The sequence below is a fragment of the Scyliorhinus canicula genome, chromosome 19 (assembly GCF_902713615.1).
Source record: "Scyliorhinus canicula chromosome 19, sScyCan1.1, whole genome shotgun sequence".
NCBI classification, from domain to species: domain Eukaryota; kingdom Metazoa; phylum Chordata; class Chondrichthyes; order Carcharhiniformes; family Scyliorhinidae; genus Scyliorhinus; species Scyliorhinus canicula.
The window spans coordinates 51,214,207-51,236,173 of NC_052164.1; the positions used below are offsets into that span (position 1 = coordinate 51,214,207).

At 50.5% G+C, this 21,967-nt stretch overlaps 1 protein-coding gene across 1 annotated transcript in view; it reads right to left on the bottom strand.

The window, feature by feature from the left end:
* Positions 1-21,967, bottom strand: part of kcnh6a (potassium voltage-gated channel, subfamily H (eag-related), member 6a) — a 357,081-nt gene that overhangs the window by 46,367 nt on the left and 288,747 nt on the right. The window contains exons 7-10 of the mRNA XM_038779154.1: positions 19,429-19,828; positions 15,054-15,253; positions 8,193-8,445; positions 6,009-6,202 (exon numbers count right to left, since the gene is read on the bottom strand). Of these exons, the coding sequence (XP_038635082.1) occupies positions 6,009-6,202; positions 8,193-8,445; positions 15,054-15,253; positions 19,429-19,828 (1,047 nt within the window). The remainder of the gene's footprint in view (positions 1-6,008; positions 6,203-8,192; positions 8,446-15,053; positions 15,254-19,428; positions 19,829-21,967) is intronic.

Consider the following 21,967-nt stretch of genomic DNA (forward strand, 5'->3'; position numbering starts at 1 on the left):
GGTGTACACTGGGACACGGGGAGGCTGGGTATACACTGGAACACGGGGAGGCTGGGTGTACACTGGGACACAGGAAGGCTGGGTGTACACTGGGACACAGGAAGGCTGGGTGTACACTGGAACACAGGAAGGCTGGGTATACACTGGGACACAGGAGGACTGGGTGTACACTGGGACACAGGGAGGCTGGGTATACACTGGGACACAGGGAGGCTGGGTGTACACTGGGACACGGGGAGGCTGGGTATACACTGGAACACGGGGAGGCTGGGTGTACACTGGGACACAGGAAGGCTGGGTGTACACTGGAGCACAGGGACGCCGGGTATACACTGGGACACAGGGCGGCTGTGTGTGGTGATATGAGTGGGAGCACTGCCATTGGTGCAGAACACTGATTTCCCATTGGCTCTGGCTGGTCATGTGCCTCTCATCTGATTGGCTGGGACTAGTCATGTGCCTGCTCACCAATTGGTCGAGAGGCAAGTAGACCCCGTCTCCGAGGCGGGGTATAAGTACCCAGGTTTCCCGGCGGTAGGCATTTCGCTGTAGTCGACCACTGGGCTAACAACTAGCTGATTAAAGCCACAGTTTGGATCTTCATTGTGTCTCGCGTCCAATTGATGGTACAGCAATTTAATCAGCTAGAATTTTGGAATGGAGCTACGCATCAAGCCTGACTGCCTCCGCACCAGCCTGCATGCCTCAAATGCATCTGCAATCTTTAACATCGGCAGACGTGCTTCAACAGTTACCTGACAACTGCAGTCAGCAAACCCTCCAAGGAGCAGAAACTCCACATCCACCACTCGTGCGTGGGCACGGCGGTATATTCAATGATTGAGGACGAAAAGGATTATGATGTGGCCATGGATATCCTGAAAGGACACTTTCCCCGGCCGGTCAACAAAGTATACGCACGGCATCTCCTGACGACTAGACAGCAGTTCCCCGGTGAGTCACGCGACGAGTTTTACCAGGCCCTCTCAGCTCTAGGGAGAATGTGCGCCTGTCCCCAAGTTTTGGCGACTGAGCACATGGAACTTTTAATTAGAGACGCTTACGTTGCTGGCATGCAGTCCCCTTCTATCCACCAACGATTGCTGGAGAAGAACGCCCTCAACCAAGCTGAGGCACGGACCCTTGCAACCTCCCTGGAGGTCGCTGACCTAAACGCCCGCGCATACGCCCCCGGCCGCGCAGCAACCCCCTGGACATCGTGGCACGCGCCACCCCTGTCCTCCGCTGACCCCGACCCCCCCCCCCCAGGCCTGCGCTGCGGGACGCTCCAACAAGCTAGCGGGGCCCCGCTGCTATTTTTTTGGTCTCTCCAAGCACCCCCGCCCGCGCTGCCTGGCCCACTCCGCTCTGTGTAAGAGCTGCGGGAAGAAGGGCCACTACGCGGTGGTCTGCCAGACCAAGTCGGTCGCTGCTGTTCCGCGCAGCGACCGTGGATTGCCCCCCCCGGGCCCCGCAACGACCTCTCCGGCCTGCCTCCCGACCAACCGCAACAGGCCCACGGTCCTCCCGACCCCCGCTCCCAGCTGCCTCAACCGGCCCGCATACGCCACTAACACTGCCCCCAGCTGCCACGAGGTCCCCACGGGCGCCGCCATCTTGGGCCCCGGACGCCACGCGCGGGTCATGGGCACCGTCATCTTGGGGCCCCGGCTCCACCTGCGGGTCCTGGGCGCCGCTGTCTTGGGTCAACACCCAAGGCCCTGCCAGCGATTACTCTGCCACCGAGGATGACCTGGAACTCTCGCCACGACTTGCTTCCATCACTCTCGACCAGTCGCGACCACGCTCGCTCGCCAAGACTATGACAACAATCCAGCTCAACGGACACAAGATGAAATGCCTACTGGACTCCGGGAGCACGGAAAGATTCGTCCACCCTGACACGGTAAGACGCTGCGCGTTCCCTATCCACCCAGTTAAGCATAAAATCGAATTGGCCTCGGGTTCGCATTCCGTCCAAATCACCGGGTGCTGCATAGCGGACCTCACGGTCCAGGGGAGGGTTTTCAAAAACTACAAACTCCTCATTCTCCCCCGTCTATGCGCTCCAGCACTCTTGGGCCTGAATTTCCAGTGCAACCTGCAGAGCTTAACCTTCCAATTCGGCGGCCCTATTCCCCCCCCTTACTGTCTGCAGCCTCGCGTCCCTCAAAGTGGACCCACCTTCCTTGTTTGCTAATCTCACCCCAGATTATAAACCTGCCGCCACCTGGAGCAGACGATACAGTGCCCAGGACCGGACCTTCATCGGGTCCGAGGTCCAGAGGCTCCTTAAGGAAGGAGTTATCGAGGCCAGCAACAGTCCCTGGCGAGTCCAAGTGCTGGTAGTTCGGACTGGGGAGAAAAACCGGATGGCCATCGGTTACAGTCAGACCATCAACAGGTTTACGCAGCTGGACGCGTACCCTCTCCCCTGTATTTCCGACCTGGTTAACATGATCGCGAAATACAAAGTCTTTTCCACGGTGGACCTTAAGTCCGCCTACCACCAGCTCCCCATCCGCGTGAGTGACCGCAAGTACACCGCGTTTGAGGCTGATGGGCGCCTCTACCACTTCCTCAGGGTTCCATTCGGTGTCACAAATGGGGTCTCGGTCTTCCAACGGGAGATGGACCGAATGGTCGACAAGCATGGGTTACGGGCTACCTTCCCGTACCTCGATAACGTCACCATCTGCGGCCACGACCAGCAGGACCATAACATCAACCTTCAAAAATTCCTCCGAACCGCGAAACTCCTTAATTTAACCTACAATAAGGATAAGTGCATGTTTCGCACCGACCGTCTAGCCATCCTCGGCTACGTAGTGCGTAACGGAGTGATAGGCCCCGATCCCGAACGCATGCGCCCTTTGATGGAACTCCCTCTCCCCAACTCCCTCAAATCCCTCAAACGCTGCCTGGGCTTCTTCTCCTATTACGCCCAGTGGGTCCCCAATTACGCCGACAAAGCCAGCCCCCTCATCCAGTCCACCTCCTTTCCCCTGTCGATGGAGGCCGGCTGGGCCTTTAGCCGCATCAAAGCGGATATCGCAAAGGCCACGATGCGCGCTATCGACGAGTCCCTCCCATTCCAGGTCGAGAGCGACGCATCTGACGTAGCTCTGGCGGCCACCCTGAACCAAGCGGGCAGACCCGTGGCCTTCTTCTCACGAACCCTCCACGCTTCCGAAATCCGTCATTCCTCGGTGGAAAAGGAGGCACAGGCCATAGTCGAAGCTGTGCGATATTGAAGGCACTATCTGGCCGGCAGGAGGTTTACCCTCCTCACAGACCAACGGTCAGTAGCTTTCATGTTTGATAATGCACAAAGGGGCAAGATCAAGAACGACAAGATCTTGTGGTGGCGGATCGAGTTGTCCACGTACAACTACGATATCTTGTATTGTCCTTGGAAGCTCAATGAGCCTTCCGATGCCGTATCCCGCGGTACCTGCGCCAACGCGCAGATTGACCGCCTCCGCTCCCTCCACACGGACCTCTGCCAGCCAAGGATCACTCGTTTTTACCCTTTTATTAAGATCCGCAACCTGCCCTACTCCGTTGAGGAAGTCAGGACCGTCACCAGGGACTGCCACGTCTGCGCCGAGTGCAAACCGCACTTCTACCGACCCGAACGAGCGCATCTGATCACGGCATCCCGCCTCTTTGAACGTCTCAGTATAGACTTCAAGGGTCTCCTCCCCTCCAACAACCGTAACACATATTTCCTGAGTGTTACGAGTACTCCCGCTTCCCTTTCGCCATCCCCTGTCCCGACATGACCACAACAACCGTCATAAAGGCCCTCCTATCCATCTTCTCCCTGTTCGGTTACCCCGCGTACATCCACAGAGACCGGGGGTCCTCCTTTATGAGTGACGAACTGCGTCAATTCCTGCTCAGCAGGGGCATAGCCTCTAGTAGGACGACCAGTTATAACCCCCGGGGTAACGGTCAGGTCGAGCGGGAGAATGGCACCATTTGGAAGACCATCCTGCTGGCCCTACGGCCCAGAGATCTCCCTATCCCCCGTTGGCAAGAGGTTATCTCCGACGCCCTGCATTCAATCCGGTCTCTCCTCTGTACTACCACTAATCAAACACCTCATGACCGTCTTCTTGTTTTCCCCAGGAAGTCGTCCTCAGGATCCCCTCTCCCGACCTGGCTGGCCACTCCCGGGCCCATCTTGCTCCGGAAGCATGTGCGGGTGCACAAGTCCGACCCGTTGGTTGAGCGAGTCCAGTTACTCCACGCCAACCCGCAGTATGCGTACATGGAGTATCCCGACGGTCGGCAGGATACGGTCTCGCTTCGGGACCTGGCACCCGCCGGCGTGCGGCCTTCTCCCCCTTCATCAACACGGGGCCCAACCCCAATTCCCCCCAGCGGCCCCCGCGCCCCCACGACCCAGCGCATATACCCCCCCTTATCCGATTACAGCGTCTCCCCCGACTCGGCCCGGGGTACGGAGACCCATCTACGACCGACGCTCCCGGAGGCAAGGACGACCATCGGCACGACGTCACCGGCTCCACTATGAACGGTCCACCAGAACATCACGGGCACCCGACAGGCTGATCGTGACCATCTGATGCAGCCATGGAACTTTATTGGTCTCTATTGTAATTTTGTTTAGTATGTAGTATGTAGTATTGTTTATTTTTGCCACAAGTCAGTGGGCAGCCCATATCTTCGATTATCTCTACTCATATCACCAGTCCTCGGACCCCCCCCTTCCCCTCACACCCCCTCCCCCCGCCTTATTTCTCCACAAGGGGGGAATGTGGTGATATGAGTGGGAGCACTGCCATTAGTGCAGAGCATTGGTTTCCCATTGGCTCTGGCTGGTCATGTGCCTCTCGTCTGATTGGCTGGGACTAGTCATGTGACTGCTCACCAATTGGTCGAGAGGCAAGGAGACCCCGCCTCCGAGGCGGTGTATAAGTACCCAGGTTTCCCGGCGGTCGGCCTTTCTCTGTAGTTGACCACCGGGCTAACAACTAGCTGATTAGAGCCACAGTTTGGATCTTCATCGTGTCTCGCTTCCAATTGATGGTACATCACTGGGTATACACTGGGACACAGGCAGGCTGGGTGTACACTGGAACACGGGCAGACTGGGTGTACACTGGGACACGGCGGCTGGGTATACACTGGGACACAGGCAGGCTGGGTGTACACTGGGACACAGGCAGGCTGGGTGTACACTGGAACACGGGCAGACTGGGTGTACACTGGAACACGGGCAGACTGGGTGTACACTGGAACACGGGCAGACTGGGTATACACTGGAACAAAGGGAGGCTAGGTGTACACTGGGACACAGGGCGGCTGGGTGTACACTGGGACACGGCGGCTGGGTATACACTGGGACACAGGCAGGCTGGGTGTACACTGGGACACAGGCAGGCTGGGTGCACACTAGAACACGGACAGACTGGGTGTACACTGGAACACGGGCAGACTGGGTGTACACTGGGACAAAGGGAGGCTAGGTATACACTGGGACACAGGGCGGCTGGGTGTACACTGGGACACAGGGCGGCTGGGTGTACACTGGGACACAGGCAGACTGGGTGTACACTGGGACACAGGCAGACTGGGTGTACACTGGGACAAAGGATGACTGGGTGTACACTGGGACACAGGCAGACTGGGTGTACACTGGGACACAGGGAGGCTGGGTGTACACTGGGACACAGGCAGACTGGGTGTACACTGGGACACAGGCAGACTGGGTGTACACTGGGACACAGGCAGACTGGGTGTACACTGGGACACAGGGAGGCTGGGTATACATTGGGACAAAGGGAGGGTGGGTGTACACTGGTACATAGGCAGGCTGGGTGTACACTGGGACACGGGGAGGCTGGGTGTACACTGGTACATAGGCAGGCTGGGTGTACACTGCAATATACCATGTTATAACAGCATTGATACTAATGGGGAAACCTGTGCACTAGGGTTTTCCATTGATTAAAGAATGAAAAGTAATTGAAACTCACGTCACGGAGATTGAAAGTGATTTCCAAGTTGGTCCAGAAGTTATTGGAGAAATCAGGGTACATGTCGAGAACCTCCAGTAGGTCGTCCCGCAGGATGCGATGTAAATCACAGTATGTCAGAGCTCGCACGTCCGAGTTAGATTTTCCTGGTCTGGCGTATAAACTGATCGGCTCCCCGAATGTGTCATTCTTACCTGGAATCAAGAAAATCCCTGAAAGCATCAAATATATGCACTGGGCCTCGGTCTGTACACAGTCAGAGGTCACAGGTACATATCCCCCTACAGACTCTTTCTTTAACGGGGAGGCCATTCCGCCCATCGATTGTTATGCAGGAACAGGTGGAGGCAATTCAGCCTGTCATCATAGAATCATAGATATTTGTGGCACAGAAGGAGGCCATTCAGCCCATCATACCCGTGCAGTATTTTTGAAAGAGAGGTGTAAGTCTCACATGCTCCATTTTAGCCGATAATTCTGTAAATTCCACCTCCTCGACTATCTGTCCAATTCCCTTCAAAACTTATTCGTGGAATAAGCTTCCACCACGTTTTCAGGTGCCGTAAACTCTGACAGAAATACATCCCTCACCTTCTCTCCAGCTTTTCCATCAATAATGTGGAACCTCTGACCACTGCCTATTGGCCCAAATTACCAGCGGGATTCATTTTTCTTGGTCTACTCTATCAAAACTTCTCATCACCTTGAAAACCTTTAACCCGGCCAACTCTTCACCTTCTCTTTTCCAAGGAGGACAGTCCAAACTGTTCCAGCCTCTTTTCATAACTGAGGTCCCTCATCCCTGGCAACATCCTGGTAAAGCCCCTCTCCACCTGCTGCAACGCTGTGACATCCTTCACAAAGTGTAGAGTCCACATTTCTCCACAAGACTCCTGATGACTCATACCCAGTGATTTAGAAATTTGTTGCGTGAGCTCCTTGTTTTCTGACTCTACTGCTTTATTTATAAACCTCAGTAAAATAATTTGCTTTTATAACCATCATGTTAATTTGACCTGTCATCTTTTGGAATTTGTACATTTGGGCATCAAGGTCTCTCTGCTCATTTTGAAAATCCTGCCATTTATATAATTCTCTCTTTCCATTTCACATTCCCCCCCGCCCCACTCGCATTTGCAACATTTCACACATCCCAGATTGTTATCCATCTGCCAAACCTCTGCCCATTTCACCAACACACATGATCATGCAGCCAGTAGCTATCCTCATCACAGAACTGTCATAGTGCCATTCGGCCCATCTCGTCTGCACTGATTCTCCGAATGCGTAACTCACCTGGTATCATTCTTCCCGTAACTCTGCACATTCCTCCATTTCCGATAATAATCCAATTCCCTCCTGAAAGCCCTGATTGAATCTGCGTCCACCACACTCCCAGGCATCACGTTCCCGATCCTAACTGCTCGCTGTGAGGAAACGTTTCTCCTCTTGTCTCCATTGCTTCTTTTGCCAATTACTTTAAATCTGTGCCCCCTCGCCCTCGATCCTTCCATCAAAGGGAACGGTTTCTCCCGATCTACGCTGTCTAGACCCCTCATCATTTCGAATATCTCCATCAAATCTCCGCACAAACCTCGCTTCTCAAACTTCTCCAATCTGTCACCGTAACTGAAATTCCTCATCCCTGGAACCATTCTTGTGAACCTTTTGTGGTGCTGCCACTTTGCCAAGACCATGCCATCTGCAAACTTTATAATGCTGCTCCTTCTACCTGAGCGGTTTGTAGAATGTTTAGACATGAAGTGGAGTTAAAGGGCCAGCAGGTCAGTACAGGGATTTTTGAGGAGGGTGGGTGTGTGGAGACCGGCAGGAAAGCAAGGACCAGGCAAAAAGTGCCTGAAAGGACCTGGGTTCCTTGGAACGTTTGCTCGGTGAGTGCGATGGAACAGCCACAGAAATTCTTCCCCATTGTCTCTTACCAGGAACATTTCCCCCACATCCTGGTTTAATGCCCCCCCCATCTCCACCCTCTAGAGGCTGTTCAGTCTCATGGTGGGGACGGTCCGCAATTTGGGAACCTTGGTCTCAGAGGCCATTCAGAGACCACCATCGTGTGACCGCCATTCCCTCTGCTTCTCCCAACGTCGGTGTCCACACGCCCTCCACAGGCAGAGCCAGCCCCAATACCGGGAGGACAAACAGAGAGCAGTGACAACCACATACCCAAGATGGCCACCACCACATCATTGCGCAGGATCTCGATGGAGCCGCGGGATATGAAATAGAGCGCGGTCAAGACGTCGCCGTAGTGGACCAGGGTGTCGCCGGGAGGAGCATGTGTGGTCTTGAACTTCATCGCCAGAGCTCGCAGGCACCCTGGGCTTGCCCCGCGGAAGACCTTACAGTTCTGGAGGAGGCTCCTGTTCAAGTGGAGGCAAATGTCGGCCTGCAGGCATTCTGGAAAACCCTTCAATACCTGACGAAAGAGAAACAGGAAGCAATAATAATAATAATCTTTATTATTGTCACAAGTAGGCTTACATTAACACTGAAGTTACTATGAAAAGCCCCTAGGCGCCACACCGGCGCCTGTTTGGGTACACAGAGGGAGAATTCAGAATGTTCAAATTACCTAACAATACGTCTTTCGGGACTTGTGGGAGGAAACCGGAGCACCCATTGGAAACCCGCGCAGACACGGTGAGAACTTGCAGACTCCGCACCGACAGTAACCCAAGCCGGGAATCGAACCCAGGTCCTTGGCGCTGTGAAGCAACTGTGCTACCACTGTGCTACCATGCTGCCCATTTTTCCAGTGAAAAAGGAAAGCTTCCAGAAAACCTGTAGAGTCTTCTGAAGCTTCTTGGTTTGTGACAGAATTTCTCCTCCTTTGAGGATCTGTCTGATTCCAGTTATTCCCACCACACTCCCACCTCCCTCATCTCTAAATGGCCAAGAGCATCCATGATCCTCCAACACAGCACAGCTCGATAGCCATCCCCCCCCTTCACTACCCCTCCCCACTCTCTATTCCCTCCCCAATTGCCACCCTCTCCTCCACACCCTAACCCCTCCCCAGTTCACCATTCCTTCCCCAATCTCTAACCCATACATCCACTCTTTATCCCTCCCCATTACCCCTTCTGCTGACTCCTCTTTCTATTCGCTATCCCTCTCCTCCTGCTTGTAACCCCCCTTGCTAACCCCAACTCATGCTTGCTAATGTTTTTCTATTTCTTTTAAAGCATATCTTTACAAGCACACACTGTTTTCTCGTTGGGGAATAGTGGGGAAATGGTGGAAGGATTCTTGAGCTGATTATCAGCCTGTGGAACTGCATTATAAGTACGCCTTCCATGGCCTACAAGTTGTGGCCTTGCACTTGAACCCCAAAATTCTGGCCCAGTAGCAGGGGCGTACCACTGTGCCATGAGACCACGTATGTTTTTCATGAATGGGGTGTGAATGTTGCTGGCTAGGCCAGCATTTATTACCCATACCTAATTACCCTTGAGAACGGGGTGGTGAACTGCTGCAGTCCAAGTGGTGTAGGTACCCACAGTGCCGCTAGGAAAGGAGTTCCCGGATTTTGACCAAGCGGCAATGATAGAACGGCGATATGGTTCCAATATCGTGAACATTATTTGCAACAAGCCCAAACCGGAATGATGTCCAGGTCTTGCACATGGACACGGACTGCTTTATTATGTGAGGAATGGTGCTTGAACATTGTGAAATCATCAACAAACATCCCCACTTCAGACCTTATGATGGAGGGAAGGTCATGAATGAAGCAGCGGAAGTTGGCTATGCCTAGGACACTATCCTGAGGAACTCAGTCCAGGGACTGAGACAATTAGAACATAGAACATAGAACAGTACAGAACAGGCCCTTCGGCCCTCAATGTTGTGCCGAGCCATGATCACCCTACTCAAACCCACATATCCACCCTATACCCGTAACCCAACAACCCCCCCCTTAACCTTACTTTTATTAGGACACTACGGGCAATTTAGCATGGCCAATCCACCTAACCCGCACATCTTTGGACTGTGGGAGGAAACCGGAGCACCCGGAGGAAACCCACGCACACACGGGGAGGACGTGCAGACTCCACACAGACAGTGACCCAGCCGGGAATTGAACCTGGGACCCTGGAGCTGTGAAGCATTTATGCTAACCACCATGCTACCCTGCTGCCCCGTTAGCTGATCTTTTTCTCCACCAGGACTGTTATCAATGCTGCCATGGACAGATGGAACTGGTTTATTGGTGAGGGTGAGGTGAAGGTCGTTTCTCTCTCTCTTGACTCGAGCTTGTTCAGCAGAGGTGCTACCGAGTCACACTGAGTGATGGACATTAAAGTCCCCCATGCAGAGTACATTCTGTGCACGTGCACCCTCAATGTGTCCTCCATGGAGAAGTACTGAATCATCAGTTGAGGGGGTTGGAGGTGTGGTGGAAGGCAATCAGCATGAGGTTTCTGTAGTAATGGAAGGCTGCCAGTCAGTATCTATAAAGGATTCTAAAGGTTTATTTACAAACGGTATTTACACACAGCCTTTCAGGATGTTATCAATTCTAGCTTTAGGGTCTAAACTGGCTTTGCACCAGGATCCCTGCGCTCGATTCCCATTGGCTGATAGGTTCACATGACCCTCCCGCTGTACGCCTCTGAAAGGAGTCAGCTTATCCCAGTTTCCCATGTTTGACCAAATGCCATGAGACTTCATGGGGTCTAGAGATGAAGTTGAGGATCCTCTGGACTCTATATCACTGTGCCGTCATCTCTGGGAGGTCTATCCTGCCGATGGGACAGGTCTTACCCAGAGATGGTGATGAAGTCTGGGACTTTGGCTCGCTAACCCCTCCTTCCTACCCACTAAATCATCTCTGCATTTACCTTCTGTTGAGCGCCTCTCCTCTCGCGAGCCAATCCATGCCTTTTCTCACTGCCTCCTCATGCTGCTCACTACTTCCTTTCCAGTCACTAAAGCCCTCCATCTGCTTGCTAAACCTGCCCTGTGTTCACTCCCAGACTCTCTACATGCTAACCTCTGCTTCCTCTCACACCTTCCTTTGATCTCCACCCCCCCCACTCACTAACTCCTCCCCTCTCTTAACCTCCTCTCTCCACACTCTCTCTCCACCCTCCGTTCTCTCTCCTCCCTTCACTCTCTACCCCCTCCCCTACTCTCTACTTCCTCACCTCACTCTCTACCTCCTCTGCTCGTTCACTAACTCACCCTGCCTGAACTGCTCGATGTCATCAGTGAACCCTCCCCCCTCTCCGGAAGGGTGGGCAGTTCCATCAGTTTCTGCAGATATCCCAGTTCCTGCACATCCTGAGGCCCCAGACACGGATGTGGGGCCGAATCAACAGTGGGATATATTCAGGTTAAACCTCAGCTTGTCATCACTGGATGTCCAGACACGCTGGGGCCCGATGGTCAGCTGTGGGAACCTTGACTGATATTCCCCTGCCTTGTCCAACACATTAATGTTGGTTGTGCTGACTCTAGCTCCAAGCAGTGTTGTCAGCATTAGGCCCACTCAAAAGAACCAACTGGATTTGCTCCCTCTCACAGACCCTCCCCCGACCCCTGGCTGGTCAGTGCATCTCCTGTACACAGGAACGTTATATACACCCATCCAGCAGTCCAGAGAGGGGACAGCTACTCCAGTGAATATACTGCTCATTCTGATTAGACAGGTGGTGGAGAATTCCCAGCTTCAGTGAAAAGACTTTTTTGATTCTAACCTTCCACAATTAGTCGCACATTCTGTTTGAAGCCAGAAGGTTAATTAAGAATTGTCTTGAGCATCAGCAAGCTGCCCCAGCTGTCAGCTCCAATTACCAACTGTTTACTCAACAGAATCCTCAGACAGTTTGAGTTCAGTTCAATCCTCACTCCCCATGTCAAATGCAATCTATGAATATTCGTGACCCCCCCAACTCCACTGGCAGCCCCAGTGACCACCCCCCCCCAACTCCACTGGCAGCCCCAGTGACCCCCCCCCCCCCCCCCCCCCCCACCCCCCAACTCCACTAGCAGCCCCAGTGACTCGTAGATCATCCACTCTGGCTTCCACTCTGGGAAGATTACTGACCCTCTCACACTGTCTGTGTTGAAACTGTTCTGGAGCTGTGGAAATGCCAAATGGCATGCATAGCCATCTGAATCTCCAAACGGTGTCCAAAATGCCATTAGAAAGATGCCGCTTTAATCCAGCTTCACCTGCCAATAACCCTCCTTCACATCGAGGGGGGTGAATATCTTTGCCGTGGTAAATTGCAGCAACATTCCTTCGAGGTTTGGCACAGGACAGTGAGATTTCTTCAGCACTTTATTGAGATGCGTTGGGTCTCAGCACAGTTGCAGATTTCCAGCTTGTTTGACTGCTGCCTCACTGCTAATCCAGTCTGAATGAGTTGTCACTTTGTTAGTTATTCCTTCTTCTCCATTTCTTCTATTTTTTCTTTTAGATTTGATTTGAGGGCAGCTGGCACTCTCCTCGGCAGATGTTGAATTGATCTTAAGCTCTTATCTACTTCTAGATGATGCTCTCCTGGTAGACATCCCAATCCTGGAAACATATCTTTGTGCTCCTCTGGGACCTGCTGTCACTGGTTTTGGGTGCTGTGACATGTTGTGAATCTGTGTTGGCCGATCAGTGGTACCTATCCAAGCTTTAGACTTGCTTCAGCTGAAATGAGGGGGATGCTGTGCCCCACCTATGATCTGGAACTCTAGATCTTCCTTCTTGCCTTTTCATTGGGCTGTCAGACTAATCCATCTTCTTGGTATGAGTATCGTGCCATCACATTGCCTCAACCTCACTTTTGAGGTTTCATTTTCGTATCGCCATGCTGAGCTACTTCGCACGGGTCGGTGGAGGTCATGCTGCAGGGCACACCAGTGTCAATCTGACACTTCTTGTTCACTTGACACGCTCCTTCTGGCGTCATCATTGTAACAGTCACAAACCATTTATCTCCATAGATGTAACTGAACCAACCTGTTATATGGTGTACAGTTCTTCATTAGAATCTTCAGCTGATATCTCTCCAGTGGCCATCTGCATAGACCTATGTTGATTTGCCTTCACCAAATACTTGTTTGCAAAATGATTCTGATTCTTGCAGTTAAAACGCTGCTTTCTCTGTGGGCAATCTTTCTGTTTCATTGCATGCTGTCCTCTGCAATATTTGTAACCTGCTCTTTGTCTGTGATTGCTCTGTTCTCTCGGCCTGGACTGTCTCTCGGCACAATGTGTCTCTTGGTCTGCTCTGTCATTCATATGCTCTAGCTCATGTTTCACAACTTCCACATTTTAACGCGCCTCCATCACTTTCTTTAGCATCAGTAGACTTGCTCTCACTGATGGGTCTTGCAAACCTAGAACCAATCTATCTTTTATCAGATCACTTTCAAAATTTTTTTAGAGTACCCAATTCTTTTTTTTTCGGCAATTAAGGGGCAATTTAGTGTGGCCAATACACCTATCCATCTTTTTGTGTTGTAGGAGTGAGACCCACGCAGACATGGGGAGAATGTGCAAACTCCATATGGTCAGTGACCCGGGGTCATAATTGAATCCGGATCCTCGGTGCAACAGATCATATTTTAGCTGAATGAATTCACACGATTCTGTCAGCTGCATTACAGATGTCATGTACTGTTTACTGGTTTCTTGTGCACCTTGCACTCTAGTGTTGAAGACACTAGGCAGGATTTTCCATTGCTCGATGGCGATATCGTAATCCAAAGATGTGCAGGTTAAGTGGATTGGCCATGATAAATTGCCCTTAGTGTCCAAAATTGCCCTTAGTGTTGGGTGGGGTTACTGGGTTAAGGGGATAGGGTGGAGGTGTTGACCTTGGGTAGGGTGCTCTTTCCAAGAGCCGGTGCAGACTCGATGGGCCGAATAGCCTCCTTCTGCACTGTAAATTCTATGATAATCTATCAAAGCGTTCAATCCAGGCTTTTCAAATCTCTGTTGTCTTTTTTCTTTGTCTGTTAGTTAGATTTAGGGTGGTCGGCATGTGGTAGTAGTCCCTCCCCAGCAATGTTAGAAGCGTGGCTACCATTATTGGTTTAGGCTTGTCAATCTCTTCACACATCTTCCCTATTGAGAAGATGCTCCATATGCTCACCCAATGCCTGCACCTGCCTATTTACATGGTGTATTGATGCATGTCCTATGTTTTTTCATGTATGGAACGATCTGTCTGGACTGTACGCAGAACAATACTTTTCACTGTACCTCGGTACACGAGACAATAAATCACAGGAAATTCAATTCAATTCAAATCTGTTATAATCTCACAGTTTTGCCATGGTATGTGGAAAAAATGTTAATTTTGCCACATTTCACATTCCATGTCTACTGGAGTTGGGATTGGAAAATTTCTATCAAACCCGTAGAATTCCTACAGTGCAGAAGAAGGCCATTTGGCCCATCGAGTCTGCACCAACATTCCGAAAGAGCACTCTGTCTCGGCACACTCCCCTGTCCTATTCCCGTAAGCCTGCACATTGATCATGACCAATCCACCTAACCTTGAACTGTGGGAGGAACATCCAGAGGAAACCCACGCAGACACGGGGAGAACGTGCAAACTCCATACAGACAGTAACTTAAGGCCGGAATTGAACCCGGGGCCCTGACAGTGTGAGGTAGCAGTGTATCAATCCCAGACACAGGGAGTGAGCGCTGTCGCCCAAATCCAGGCCTAGCGAGAGAGTACTGACTGCCAGTCACAGGGGGTGTTCAGTAGGGGTAGAACCAGGCTGAGCTCCTGGAGGCAATAAGTGAATGGGACTTGACAGGTAGCAGAGGTTTGGATTACCTCAAGTTTCTGGAGGGTAGAAAGTAAGAGGCTGCCAAGGAATGCGTCTGGGGAAATGGAATGGCTGTGGAGTCATTCCTACATTTGGAGGAGTGCTATGACTTTCTTTACTGTGAAAAAATTATATTGGTTGAGCACCAAAACTCCAATTAACCTTGTGCTGGTTGCCCATTAATGCCCTTGTGCCCTTTGCCCACAATTTCTGCTTCACGGACAGTTCAGTACTCACAGCATTCATGTCAATCCCGTTGGTATATGACCACGCATGCTGGAAATATTCCTCCAGCCTCTGTCGCAAGGGGTTGGGAATCTGGTGGAAACGGATGAATTCTTTCACTCGGAGCATCTGTGTGTGGTAGCGGGCAGTCCCAGAGTATAGTCGCTGAATGATGGCGGAGACATTTCCGAAAATACTGGCATACATCAGAGCTGAGGGGATAGGTCAAAGGTCAATTCAAATATAAACATAGATCTCACTGAACCTGCTCACTGTGACTGACCCTCGGCCAACACCATCACCACCTGGACTAGGGCAGGGGATGGTCAAGATAGGGGAAGGGTAGAGGGAGGAAATTAAATGAGGTGGGGTAGGGATGCTGCACGTGTTGCATTAAAGTTGGAAGATGATGGAGTGAGGCAGGTGGTTAATGGTGTGGTAAGGATAGAGAATCACGGGGCAGGACAAAGGGTAAATGATGGGAGTATGATAGTGGCAAGATAGCAGAGGACAAGGAGTAAGTAGGATTGGAGTGAGTTTGTTAAAAGATTCTTCATTTATGGGACGTGAGTGTCGCTGGCTAGGCCAGCATTTATTGCCCATCCTTCATTACCTTTGAGAAGGCTGTGGTGAGCTGCCTTCTTGAACCGCTACAGTCCATATGGTGTAGGTATACCTACAGTGCTGTTAGGGAGAGAGTCCTATGATTTTGACCCAGCGACAGTGAAGGAATGGAGATATATTTCCAAGTCAATATGGCGAGTGACGTGGAGGGAACCTCCAGGTGGTGGTGTTCCCAGGTACCTGCTGCTCTTGCCTCTCTAGATGGTACTGGTTGTACGTTTGGAAAGTGCTGCCTAAAGAACCTTTACTGCATCACATCCTGCAGATGGGAGCTGCCACTGTTTATCGGTGGAGGTGAGTGGGATGGTTTGTAGAAGGGGGAGCAATCAAGTAGGCTGCTTTGTCCTGAATGATATTGGCTTCCTGAGTGTTGTTAGAGCTGCACTCATCCAGGTAAGTGGGGAGTATCCCATTACACACCTAACGTGTGCCTTGTAGATGGTGGACAGGTTGTGGGAGTCAGGAGGTGAGTTAGTCGCCGCAGGATTACTAATCTCTGACCTGCTGTTGCAGACATAGTATTTATATGGCTGGGTCCAGTTCAGTTTCTGGTCAATAATAACCCCCAGGATGCTGATAATGGGAGTTTAGCAATTGTAATACCATTGAATGTCAAAGGACAATGGTTTGATTCTCTCTTGTTGGAGATGGTCATTGCCTGGCATTTGTGTGGCAAGAATGTTGCTTGCCACTTGTCAGCCCAAGCCTGGATATTGTCCAAGTCTTGCTGCATTTGGACATGGACTGCTTCAGTATCTGAACCAACGCAAATTATGCTGAACATTGTGCAATCATCAGCAAACATCCCCACTTCTAACCTGATGCTGGAAGGGAGGTAATTGATTAAGGCAGGGAACACCTGCGCTGATGTACTGGAACTGGGATGATTGACCTCCAACCACCACAGCCATTTTTGGCTAGGTATGACTCCCACCAGTGGAGAATGTTCCCCCTGATTCCCATTGACTCCAATTCTGCTTAGCTCCTTGATTTTGGTCAAATGCTACCTTAATGTCAAGGGCAGTCACTCTCACCTCACCTCTGGAATTCAGCTATTTTGTCCATGTTTGAACCAAGTCTGTAATGAGGGCAGCAGCTGAGTGACCCTGGCAGAACCCAAACTGATTGTCAGTGAGCAGGTTATTGCTAACTAAGTACCGCGCGATAGCACTGGTGATGATCCGTTCGATCACTGTACTGATGACTGCTGGTGCAGTAATTGGCTGGGTTGGATTTGTCCTGGTTCTTATGTACAGGACACACCTGGGCAATTTTCCACATTGCTGAGTACAAAGAACAAAGAACAAAGAAAATTACAGCGCAGGAACAGGTCCTTCGGCCCTCCCAGCCTGCGCCGATCCAGATCCTTTATCTAAACCTGTCTTCTATTTTCCAAGGTCTACTTCCCTCTGTTCCGGCCCATTCATATACCTGTCTAGATGCTTCTTAAATGATGCTATCGTGCCCGCCTCTACCGCCTCCGCTGGTAAAGCGTTCCAGGCACCCACCACCCTCTGCGTAAAAAACTTTCCACGCACATCTCCCTTAAACTTTCCCCCTCTCACCAGTGTCAGTGTCGTAGCTATATGGAAATAGCTTGGCTACGGGAGCAGCAAGTTCTGGAGAACAAGTCTTCAGTACTATTGCTGGAATATTGTCAGGTCCCATAGCCTTTGCCGTATCCAGTGCCTTCGGCCATTTTTTGACATCATGTAGAGTGAATTAAATGAGCTGAAGGCTGACACCTGTGATGCTGGGGATCTCTGGAGATCGAGATGGATCATCCGCTCAGCATCTCTGGCTGAAGGTTATTGTGAATGCTTCAGCCGTGTCTTTTTCACTGTGTCCTGGTCTCTTCCATCATTCAGGATGGGGATATTTGTGGAGCCTCCTCCTCCAGTGAGTTTTCTAATTGTCCATCACCATTCACAACTGGATGTGGCAGGAGTTTACATCTGGTCTGTTGGTTGTGGGATCATTTATCTCTGCCTATTACTTGCTGCTTATGCTGTTTGGTATGCAGATTGTTTTGTGTTGTAGCTTCACTAGGTTGATACCTCATTTTTTTGGTGTGCCTGGTGTTGCTCCTGGCATGCTCCACGTCACTCACCATATTGAACCAGGGTTGATCCCCTGGCTTGGTGGTAATGGTAGAGTAGGGGATATGCTGGGCCATGAGGTTACAGGTTGTGGTTGAGTGCAGCTCTGCTGCTGCTGATATGGAGGCTGGACTTTGGCTCCACAAGGATTGTGTGGTGGTCACTCCTATCGATACTGTAATGGAGAGGTGCATCTGCAGCAGGCAGGTTGGTAAGGATGAGGTGAAGTATGTTTCTCCCTCTTGTTGGTTCCCTCACCACCTTCCCCAGACCCACTCAGCCAGCTCGGTCAGTAATGGCACTGAGGCACTCTTGGTGATGGACATTGAAATCCCCCGTCCAGAGTACATTCTGTGCACTTTCCCCCTCATTAGTGTTCACCTAGGGGGAATATTGATTCATCAGCCAAGAGGGGCCATTAGATGGTAATCAGCTAGATTAGATTCCTTGTCCATGTTTGACCTGGTGCCATGAAACTTCATGGGTTCCAGAGTTGACGTTGAGGATTCCCAGGGCAATTCCCTCCCGACTAAATACCACTGTGCCGCTGCCACCTCTGCTGGGTCTGTCCTTCCGGTGACACAGGGCATATCTGAGGATGGTGACGATAGAGTCTGGCACATTATGCGTGACTTTATCAGGCTGTATCTCCAAATTTTGGCACCAGCTCCTAGATGTTTGTAAGGAGGACTTTGCAAGGGCGGGATTTGCCATCACTGTTTCCAGTGCCGAGGTCGATGCCGGGTGGTCTGTCTGGTTTCATTCCTTTTTAGTGACTTTGTAGTGGTTTGATACAACTGAGATGGCATTTGAGAAGCAACCAAATTGCTCTGGGCCTGGAATCACATGTAGGCCAGTGAGGTATGGCTGGGTAGGATGGGAGTGACGTATGGGTGGGTACGATGGGAGTGAGCTATGGGTGGGTAGAGTGAGAGTGAGGTATGGGTGGGTAAGGTGGGAGTGAGGTATGGTTGGGAGTGAGGTATGGGGATAGGGTGGGAGTGAGGTACGGGTGGGTAGGGTGCTGTACCTGACCTGAGAGTGTTTGATGTGAACAGTGCAGAGGGAGCTTTACTCTGTATCTAGATCCATGCTGTACCTGTCCTGGGAGTTTTTAATGGGGACAGTGCAGAGGGAGCTTTACTCTGTATCTAATCCTGTGCTGTATCTGTCCTGCGAGTGTTTAATGGAGACAGTGCAGATTCAGCTTTAGTCTGTATCTACCCCTGTGCTGTACCTGTCCTGCGAGTGTTTGATGGGGACAGTGCAGATTCAGCTTTACTCTGTATCTGCCCCTGTGCTGTACCTGTCCTGCGAGTGTTTGATGGGGACAGTGCAGATTCAGCTTTACTCTGTATCTGCCCCTGTGCTGTACTTGTCCTGGGAGTGTTTGATGGAGATAGTGCTGATTGAGCTTTACTCTGTATCTAACCCTGTGCTGTGTCTGTCCTGCGAGTGTTTGATGGGGACAGTGCAGATTCAGCTTTACTCTGTATCTGCCCCTGTGCTGTACTTGTCCTGGGAGTGTTTGATGGAGATAGTGCTGATTGAGCTTTACTCTGTATTTAACCCTGTGCTGTAACATCCTTGTTGTATTTGATGGGGACAGTGTAGAAACTGAGAATCTTCACTTCAGACACCAAATGAAATGCAGAGACACTTACAGCCAATCAACATGACGCAGATGGAGAAGATCTTCTCGGAATTGGTGTTGGGAGAAACATTCCCGAATCCGACACTGGTGAGGCTGCTGAAGGTGAAGTAGAGAGCGGTCACATACTTGTCTTTGATGGAGGGTCCGGAAAAGGCATCACTGTCATTGTATCGCTTCCCGATTTGATCTCCCAGATTGTGCAGCCAGCCAATCTTGTGAACCATGTAGAGTCTCTCCACATTGCCAATGGCGTACCAGATACATGCCAACCAGTGGGCAATGAGGGCAAAGGTGCACATGAGCAGGAACAGCACCGCAGCCCCATATTCCGAGTAGCGGTCGAGTTTGCGGGCAACCCGGACCAGCCGTAGGAGACGAGCCGTCTTCAGGAGCCCAATTAGAGTCGTGGTCTGGAACAGAAATGTCACATCATATCAGTGTCACAGCCGCAGAGGGAGTGATTGTAGAAGCAACACATGCCAGTTACACACAGAATAATGGAAAGAGTTGTGAGAAGCAAACAATATAAATAGCATGTACTTGTTATACAGACAATAACAAGTGAGGAGTCCATACCTCCACCACAGTGTGTGAATTCAAAGTTAGTACAATTACACAACTTATCCTCGAGGCTATTACCTACCTGGGTGAGGCTCGGTGAACACAAAGCTGCAAAAGGAAAACTTTTCATTAGACGCTGAAGAGGTTTCAGGCCAACATGCAACAATTCCTATTTCTGGACTCACCCACAAGAGGAAACATCATTTCCAAGTCCACATTGTCCAGACCATTCACGATCTTATACATTTCCATCATGTCACCCTTCACTCTTCTAAACTCCAGTGGAAACAGAGTCAGTCTGTCCAATCTTTCCTCATGGGACAACCCGCACATTCCAGGTATCAATCCAGTAAACCTCTGAACCACCTCCAATGCATTTACATCCTCCCTTAAATAAGGAAACTGCACTGGATACTTGTCTCACCAATGCCCCGTACAACTGAAGCATAATGTCCTTACTTTAATAATAAGCAAAATGCTACAGATGCTGGAATCTGAAACAAGAACGTCCTCTATCCTTACTTTTGTGTTCACTTCCTCTCATAATTAAGTAAGAAGTCTTACAACACCAGGTTAAAGTCCAGCAGGTTTGTTTCAAACACGAGCTTTCGGAGCGCAGCTCCTTCCTCAGGTGAATGAGGAAGGAGCTGCGCTCCGAAAGCTCGTGTTTGAAACAAACCTGTTGGACTTTAACCTGGTGTAGTAAGACTTCTTACTGTGCTCACCCCAGTCCAACGCCAGCATCTCCACATCATCTCATAATTAAGGAGTACTAACCTGAGTACTAATCTTTTGTGACTCGTGCACAAGAACATTTAGAACCCTCTCCACTTCGGAATTCTGAAGCCGTTCTCCATTTAATTAATGCTCTGCTTTTTTATTCTTCCTGCCAAAGTGAACAACTCCACATTTTCTTACATTATTGTCCATCTGCCAGATTTTTGCCCACTCCCTCAGCCTATCTCTCGCCATCTGCAAATTTGTCTTCTTCACAACATACGTTCCTACCCATCATCCGTAAATGAAGCTACCATGCCTTCATTCCCCTTATCTAAGCCATTAATGGAAATTGTAAAATGTTGAGGCTCCAGAACAGATCCCTTGTGGGTCTCCACTCGTCACATCTTGCCAGCCAGACAATGGCCCATTTGTGCATAATCTCTGTTTTCTGCCATCCTACCAATCTTAAATCCAGGCTAATGTGAGCTTTAATTTTTTGCAATAACCTTTGATATGACAACTTATTTTGTGCTTTCTGGAAATCCAAGTACAGTACATCTACAGGCTCTACTCTATCCACAGCACATGTTACACTTTCAAAGAACTCTAGTAAATTTTTTAAACATTTTTTCTTTTAATAAACATTTTATTGAGGTATTTTTGGTATAGTAACAACAAAATAAACAATATACATGAAACCATAAACATAGTGCAAAAACCATTTACCTCTCGTACAGGTCCCATCCTTATTGACCCCCTACTCTAACCTAAGCTACTCCCCCCCCCCGTCTGCTGACGATTAATTTTCCGCAAAGAAGTTGACGAACGGTTGCCACCTCCGGGTGAACCCTAACAGTGACCCTCTCAAGGCAAACTTGATTTTCTCCAAACAGAGAAAGCTAGCCATGTCCGATAGCCAGGTCTCCAACTTCGGGGGCTTTGAGTCCCTCCATGCTAATAGTATCCATCTCCGGACTACCAGGGAAGCAAAGGCCAGAACGTCTGCCTCTTTCTCCTCCTGGATTCCGGGGTCTTCTGACACCCCGAAAATTGCCACCTCTGGACTCAGCGCCATCCTTGTCTTTAACACCGTGGACATGACGTCCGCAAACCCCTGCCAAAACCCCCTAAGCTTCGGGCATGTCCAAAACATGTGGACATGGTTCGCCGGTCCTCCCGCACATTTTGTCCTCCACCCCAAAGTATCTGCTCATCCGGGCCACTGTCATGTGAGCCCGGTGAAAAACCGTAAATTGTATCAGACTGAG